Source organism: Pinus tabuliformis, chromosome 1_2 (assembly GCF_031772625.1).
Source record: "Pinus tabuliformis cultivar Carrire ecotype Pingquan chromosome 1_2, CPIR1, whole genome shotgun sequence".
Classification (NCBI taxonomy): domain Eukaryota; kingdom Viridiplantae; phylum Streptophyta; class Pinopsida; order Pinales; family Pinaceae; genus Pinus; species Pinus tabuliformis.
In genome coordinates, this window is record NC_142298.1 from 506770168 (window position 1) to 506779000 (window position 8833).

At 37.2% G+C, this 8833-nt stretch overlaps 1 protein-coding gene across 1 annotated transcript; it reads right to left on the reverse strand.

The window, feature by feature from the left end:
* Positions 1 to 4854: 4854 nt before the first annotated feature.
* LOC149206560 (uncharacterized) lies at positions 4855 to 8163 on the reverse strand. Its single transcript, XM_089397727.1, has 2 exons — positions 7393 to 8163; positions 4855 to 7314 (listed from the first exon to the last, which is right to left on the reverse strand). The coding sequence occupies exons 1-2, from the start codon at positions 8161 to 8163 to the stop codon at positions 4855 to 4857; spliced, it is 3231 nt and encodes a 1076-aa protein (XP_089253853.1).
* Between the last annotated feature and the right edge of the window lie 670 nt (positions 8164 to 8833).

Sequence of the window (8833 nt, forward strand, 5' to 3'; positions counted from 1 at the left end):
AAAAGGTAACAATTGATTCTATATAAGGGTGCATTATATCATTCATTAAACTTGTGAATGTAGTTGGTGTGTTGCGTAGGCTAAACAACATAACTAACCACCATATAAAACTTGCCTAATTTTGAAGGTGATCTTCCAAGCATCCTTTTCTCTGACTTGAACCTAGTGGTATTTTTGAATTTAAGTCCATGTTGGTGAATTATTTGGCTTGATGCAATTGATCTAATAGATAATCTATTGAGTGTAATTTTGTTTAACACCTTGTAATCAATACACATATGCTAAGTTCCATCCTTCTTTGGAGCAATGATGATGGGTGAAGCACATGGTGAGGTACTTGGTTGAATGAAAACTTGTTCCATTAGTTTCTACATCAAAATCTTCACCTTTTTTGCCTATATAATAGAATACCTATACAACCCAATGTTTGGCAATGGAGATTCTGACAAGAATCGATTATTACTGTGGATACTCTGAAGCTTAAATAAATAGAAATGAACCATAGATGTTTAAAATCTAGAACAATCGTATCTCATTCTCCACATCCCTCTTAGGTGGTATCCCTTTAGGATCCTAGAACACCCCCTTGTATGCTTATAGAAACTCTTTGAGTTTCTATTTCTGTTCCTTATTGCAACCCTCTAGGTATGGCTTAACTCTCATGGACACTTATACAAACTATTTTTCTCTTAAAAATAGCAATGCATACTTCTTGCTAAAACTGATAAAAATTTTGGCTTGGTTGGCACTTACTAGTGATATCTTTGACTTGCCCTTGTGTGTGTTGATGATGAAGGATTTTTCTATCCTTCATGAGGTGGCACTTGTTTTCTATCCACACAAAGATCACATCTCGCAGGTGCATATAGGGACTCCCAACCACCACTACACATATATCAAATAGAACCACACCCAACTCTACTTCATTAATAAAATCAACACTACTAGAAAATTTGATTCTACACTATTTATTTACCTTTATCTCTACCTCCTTGTTGATCCATCCCAATGGATATGCTATTGGATGGTCATGAGTCTCTAGTCATAGTTTCTTGACTAGATTTGTTGCTATGATATTCTTCTCTATTCCTAAGTCAAATAGAGCATACATTTTTGTCTTCTTGGCCAATATCTTTATATGGAACAAAGTTTGGTAATTTCCTTCTCTTCCTATTGCTAAAGGATACTTAGATTTACCCCCTTATGTAATGATTTACATAAAATATTCTCATCCATGTTTGAGCTACTTTCCACTTGGTTGCTCAAAATGGTGGTCATGATATTTTTCTTCTTAGAATCTTTCTTTCGATTCTTCAGATTCAGATCTGGATGGAAATTCTAACAATTCTCCTCTATATGACCATTAATGTTACAATGGTTGCAATGATTGATGGGATATTTACACTAGTGTGTTGTGATTTCTCTCTTTTTGTCATTTCCCCCTTTCCATTTCTTCTTCCCTTCCATGGCAGCTTCTTGGTGCTCCTTTTTCTTTGACCCACTTGATCTCCCTTTCTTTTGGGTCATGTTTATTAGGTATTGTGCTTGTAAAAAAGCCTCATCCACCATTCTAGGTTTAAAAAACATCATTTTCTTATGCATATGGTTGTATAGATCACGCAGATACTTGAGGAGTACATCTGGGTTCTTTGGGGAGATACCCAACATTATTTCCATCTTCCTAATTTTGGTGGTGTGATCCTGTACATTTTGCCCCTATTTCTTCATGTAGTAATGCCATCGGATCCATTACTCCTCTACATACCTGATACGGTAGAAATGTGACTTTATGATAGTTTTGAAATTCTCCCCCTTAGTCACTAGAGGATCTCCCTCCAGTCTTAGATTTTTTGTGTGGATTTCCCACTAGGTCAAGCCATGGCCCTCTAATTTTAGATATGTCAACAAATTAAATTCGAAGTGTCAATCTCACCTTGACATGGCTTGATGTCGAACTTCACTTTCATCTTAAACAAGAACTATGAATGGTTCATGACACTCAAATTGGGTTGTTCCTTTTCAAGTTTTTTCTTTGGCTCTCTCTTTGGTTCTCTCGATACTATGATATGACCTCTACGTTAGAACCTCCATATTATCTAAATAACCCCAACTTATTGGCCAGGGACGATAAGAGGAGGCTCACATTATGGTTTATGTCTATGAATTGTGTTTCCATCTGTGCAAACCTCTCCTCTGCAGGATCTTGGGGGTTATTAATAGATTGGTTAGCCATGGCTAAGGTTTTACGAATTTCTTCTTAAATCGATCTAGTTCCCCCACAACCTCCCAAAAAATACCAAAGCACCTAATATGATACCAATATGATCCATAAACTATCGTGGATATGATGTTGGACAATTCATCACGATAAATCTAGTAAAATATATTTGAAAATCCAAAATTTGCACTATGAGTGTTAATTTTTCCCTAGATTTATAGATTCATTAATTATTGTGATATGCTTATTTATGCAATATATAAAATATGGGTAATAGAGAAAATCGAAATAAATATCACAATCCATAATGAACACAAAATATGATCTGAGGAACCCTTATGAGTTAAAACCTAGTTGGAAGGTGAGGCTTCTATGCTCTCTCTTTCTCTAAATGGGAATGGATGAAAGTACAAAAGTGTGATACTTATTGTATTTGTTTCTCGAAGGTAGTTCTTGGATGTGAAACTATGCCAAGAAACCAACTCGACTAGTCTTTAGGTTCAAGCTGACCCTTGAACTAGAGGGGGCTCCCTCAATATACGAAGCTTTTAAATACCGTTCACTATTACTGGACAACAACTTATGAAGCACAATGGCCAGATCTATTATTTATTGTAGGTGATTGTTGATTAGTATCCAATATATTCTTAGAAATAAATATTTCTCTTGCTGAAACTTGATCAAAGTGCCAATGTCCAGTTTTGATAGAATAACATAACTTTAGAGAGTTTGGTAGAGGAATATAAGAGAATATATGATAACTAAACATTCATACTGAATACTTAATTAGAAAGATATAGTATATGTGCGTAGAAGAATTCTACAACCAAACAAATATACATCCAAGAGATGACGGAAGACAACAATTAAATGATGCAGGGGAGCTAAATTAAACATATCGTTTAAGTAGCTAATCTCAGCATAGATGATAAATTTGCGGTGGGATATTAGGGAAGTTAAAACTTAGCCTTACCCTAACTCCTATGTTGCCTTGAATATATGAACAAATAGACTATGAAATCACTAGAAAAACATAAAGAAGAAACAAATTCTGTCATGAATTAGAGCCAAAAACCTTCAATTAAAAATCTTGTAATCGAGTTATTTACAAAAATGGAAGGGTTTTGGCATTAAAAGCCAACCCTTTTACATTTAAATTGAAACGATATATAGAACATTACACCCAACTGTTTATGTATAGATTTCTAGAATAAAAATCTGAACAATATACTAAAATAAAAAGAATCTTTGAAAAACTGCAGGAAATATGGAGTCGATTGAAAGTCTTGTGCCTCCAAATCCCGGAATTGGTTCACTAATTGCTGATTGATTGCCTTTATTCTTGAAATTGGTTTTCCATTTTTTGTCGCAATCTACCTTAATCTTCTGCCTGTTTATCTTATGCCTTAGAATCTGGAGGTTGTTGATGGTGCTCCCTAAAACTCAGTTAATATGCCCACAATCTGGTTGACTAATCTTTTTTTATAGAATTGATTAATCTCCTTTCCTTTGATAAGGTCCTTTGATAACTCAATTAATTATCTTTCATATCCTTAATCATTGTCGTAAGATTTGAAAATGATTTGGAAATCATTGATTTTTTGTCACTCTTTAGTTTTCAAAAATATTAATTTTAAAATTTTGGGAATAAGATATTTTGATAAAAAACATTTCCCAAAAATCTATAAATTCATATTTCCATATTTCCATAAAAATAATTCTTTACCTTGTCTTCAATAGAAAAACATGTCATGTTTTGACCTGTAAAAGTGTTCTTTTCTTCATGAATTTCATAAATCAAATAGCTTCATATTTCCTTAAATAGTCTTTGCTCTGTAAAACTATCCATGGTTTTGAAAACCATGTCTTGTAATGCTTCTCCATTGTAGCATTTATTTGTTTATGAATTTCATAAATGAAATTTACAACAATTCACCCAAACCATCCACTGTTTTCATATTTAGTTTTGACCACTTTTGGTATATTTATGAATAAATTATACTTCATAAATAATTCTAATTTTTTTTTGTGAAAACCATTTATTGGTTAGATTCCCATGGTTTTTAAAACCATGTCTCCAACCATGTTTGGTAGATTATGAAAACATGTTTTCTATCTTCCCTTTTCACTCTAAAAATTTTGGATAAGAAATTATCCAAATTTTATCTTCACATGTATTTTCCTTTTTATAAATATTTTCCTCCTTATTTTTTTTTTTCCGAGGAAAAAAGCACAACTTTTTATTAATACTGTAAAAAGTTTTTGTACATATTGTTCAAAAGCCATGAAGTGGCTCAATAAGAACACATTCTGCTCAACCCATAGGGAGCTATTCTGCTGATATATGTAAAAACTGATGGAGTCTTCCTCCCGGGAGGATGTAAAAACAGTATAACAACATGACATAAGTAATCCTGGGGTCACCTTCTCAGAAGGATAAACAACCCCAAATAAACCAAAAACTGTAAATGTCTGTCATCCAGTGCTAATATAAACAAAAAGTTATAAATATAGTTTGATATCTATATGCTATAAGCCAGTACTGATGTCTGAAAAGGAAAAAGTATATACAAAGACAAAAGCCGATATACAAAATCTGAGAAAAAAGCTGTAAAAAATGTAGATAATTACTGAGATCAAAGAGCCTGTGCATAAGGGGGCTGATCTGTTCTGAAAGACTGCCCCTGTCTGGTTTCTTCTATCGCCCAACTGCCCGGATCCTGTTGTAGACCAGCCTTAGATAGCTGATCTGCCTCCTCATTCCTGTCCCTGTATATATGGCAAATTGAAAACCTGTTAAAATAAGTCTTCAGATAAGAAATTTCTTCAACAATTGTTTTCAAAATCTGGTTTTGACAATTTGCATATCCATTGACCCAATTTATGACATTTTGTGAGTCTCCAAAAATCTGTATGGTGTTGATGTGTCTGTGATGAAGCCAGCATATGAGGTATCTCAAGGCCGAAAGTTCAGCAAAGTTGTTTGTGCCAGTACCCAAACCAACAGAAGCTTTTAAAGAATGTTCCGGATTGATGTGGATATACAGTCCTGCTCCAGCTCTATTATTTTGGGAAGCCCCATCAAAATAGCCACACGGAATACCCTCCTGAATATTGATATGTTTTTGTTTTGTTTTGGAATTTTTGTCCTCGGGAGGAGGCAAAGCTGAATAAATGGCTGAGATATTAGTGGCTGTAACAGAGGAAGGTGTATCCTTATCATGAAACAGACTCTTGTTTCTAGCGAGCCAAACTCCCCAACAGAAAATAAGTGGCAGATTCCTCATATTCCCTTCCGGATAGGATTTCCACCATTTCCTCCAAGCATCATCCAAAGGATCTTGCCCCCACTGAGCTTTAACCTTAAGAAGAGCAGTGACCTCCTCCCAGATCTTCCTTGAGAGAACACAGGTGGTGAAGAGATGATTGGTGGTTTCCTCATCAGATTTACATAAGGGGCATCGCCCTGGCCCAAATAAAAACCTTTTCTGTAATGTTTCCCATGTTGGAACCTTCCTTTTTAGTATGCACCAAAGAAAGAGCCTAGACTTGGCAGGGCATTTTAATTTCCATATATCTTTTGCCCACCAATCCGGAACTCCCCAGCCTTTCTTTCCCATTAGAAAAGAATAACCATCTTTAGGAGAATACTCCCCAGAATTGCTATGTGCCCATAACAAGCAATCAGGTTCATCCTTAATCCTGATATTGGATCTTTGCAATTCTTTAATGAACCCCGCCCATTCATTCTTCCATCTAATGTTTAACCCAAGTTCTTCATCATCCTTCCAAGCCTGTCCCCAGATCGTGGACTGACCCACTTTTTCCACCTGATTTAGTGATGAAATACCTTTTGAATCAAGGTGTCGAAGAAACCCTGGGGATAAGGCATAAGCTTCATTGCATCCTATCCAAGGGTCCCTGCCAATCCTGACCTGTCTCCCATCTCCCACTTTCCAAGATAATCCTTGCTCAATCACTGAAAAGGCTTCCACCATGGCCTTCCAGACTACTGAAGAATTTTTTACCTTCTTGTTTTGACTCCGGATCCAATCTTCCAAAGGCATTGGGTCTATATACTTCCTTTTCACCACCCTGGTCCACAGATTTTCCATGGTTATTAGCCTCCACCCTGATTTTGCTGCTAATGAGATGCTGAACTCAGGGAGTCTTTTTATCCCCCATCCTCCCCATTCTTTAGGTCTGGCGACTTTGTCCCAAGCCACCCAAGGTAAACCCGATGAATCCTTGTTGCCTGCCCATAGGAATCTGCAACAAATTCTTCTAATTTTCTCCATTACTCCTTTGGGGATCCAAGTTAGGGCTGCCCAATACACTGGGATAGCTAATAGGACTGATTTAAGAAGGGTCAATCTACCAACTCTGGACAGCCATCTAAAGCTCCAGTGAGATATTCGGGTTTCTATCTTTGCTATGAGCCAGTTCCAATCATCTTTTTTATAGGCATCAGGCTTTAGCCAAAAGCCCAGATATTTGAATGGAACTTCCAGAGGTTGACTAGGGAAAGGAAATAGTTCAGCCATTTGATTCCTTCTCCTTCTTTCAATATCTGCCATACAAACTTGTGATTTCCCAGAATTAAACTGCATTCCTGTTGCTTTTAGAAATAGATCAAAGATACATTTTAACTCCTTTAATTCACTACCAGTACCATTAGTGAAAATCAAAATATCATCAACGAAAAGAAGGTGAGTGATGAAGAGATTAATTGCAACCTCGATACCTTTTACCTTTCCCTCTCTTCTGGCTTTGTGAATCAGTCTACTGAGCCTTTCTGCCACAAGGAGGAACAGGAGGGGGGACAATGGGCACCCTTGTCTGAGGCCTCTCTGGCTGTTGAAGAAGGGGGAGGCTGCTCCGTTGACCAGAACTGCAAAGCTAACATTTGTGATGCACCCCATGATCCAACTGACGAAAGGATAGCTGAAGCCCACATGTGTTAGTAGCATCCTTAGATATAGCCAGCTGATTCTATCATATGCTTTGGAAAGGTCAATTTTAAGAACAGCTCCCTTCTTTTTCTTCATTTTGATACTGTGGATAACCTCCTGGGCAACCCCAATGGCTTCATGGATCTGTCTGCCATCCAGGAACCCAAATTGTTCCATTGATATGTTTCTTGACAGGATTGGTGCTATTCTGAGTGCTATAACCTTCAAAATAATCTTGTAAATACAATTACATAAAGAGATAGGTCTAAAGTCTTCAAAACTGTCCGGCTCATCCTTCTTGGGAATAAGGGCGATAAAAGTTGAGTTATAGGGTCTGTAGACAACTCCTTTCAATCTGGATTCTTCAACTACATCAGTTATCTCTGTTCCAATCTGTTCAAAAAAATGGAGAAACAATTCTATGGTCCAGCCATCAGGGCCTGGGCTTTTGTCTTTGCCCATAAGCTTCATAGCTGTTTCAATCTCCTCCTTAGTGACCGGAACTGAGAGGTCTTCTGCTTCATCTTCCTCAATGAATCTAGGAAAACATTGCACAGTTTTGAAAACTTCTGCGATAGTAGCCTCTCCCGGATCTGCAAAGATCTTTTGAAAATGTCTTTTTCCTAAGCCAGAAAGCTTTGGAAAGGATCTGACTTCTCTCCCTTCTTCATCTTTAAGGTGCCAGATAGTATTTGAAGATTTCCTTCCTTTTGCATAATTATGGAAAAACCTAGTGTTCTCATCTCCAGATTTTAGCCAAATTTCCCTACTTTTAATCCTCCACTCTTCCTCCCTATCCAACAGAATTTTGTTTTGTTGTTTTTCCAATTGAAAGATTCTGTCCTTTGAAACCTGTGAGGAGTATCCATCTGTGTCCATACTCTCCAACTGCTGCAGCTCCTCCCTTATACTGATCAACTCCTCATTTTGTTTTAATTTTCTGTCTTTAGCCCAGGAAATTGTAGCTTTCTTCAATCTTTTTAAATTCTCCATGAATAAAAAACATTTATCCTCTCCAGCATTGGGATCAGGGTGATCCCAAGTTTCTTTAAACAGGTTCCATATGTGGGGTCTTGAAGCCAAGCAGGATTGAATTTAAAAGGAGCCGGTGGTTTGTGAGGGGGAATAGATATGTCTAAGAAAATTGGGAAATGATCTGAATTCCCTATTTCCTCCACCCACTGTCTGATCAGAGGAGCTTTAGAAGATAAAGACTCCGTTAAAAGAAAGCGGTCTATCCTTTTGGCAATCCGTCCTTCTCCTACTCTGCGACTTCTCCAAGTAGGCTTCAGCTTAATTGGGGAAGGATCAATTAGATTCTTCTCCATGATGAGGTTATAGAAAAAATCAGTAAGGGGGTCTTCTCTCGCAGAAGGGCCCCAAGCTTCAGCTCTACCCAAAGAAAAGTTTAAGTCACCTCCCATGATCATCAGCTGTGAATTCATAATGGGTTTTGTCATCAATTCTTCCCAGAAAGATTCCCTTTCTTGACATGGCCCATAGATATTTACAAGGGTGATGGGAAAAGAGAAGTCTGGGGATATAATCTCCATGCCCAATACATTTTTCATCCCCCAGCGGTTGATGGCTTTAACCCTCCCTTCTCTATACCCAATTGCGATGCCCCCCGAATGGCCAGAGGCATCCATAGCAGTGAAAACCC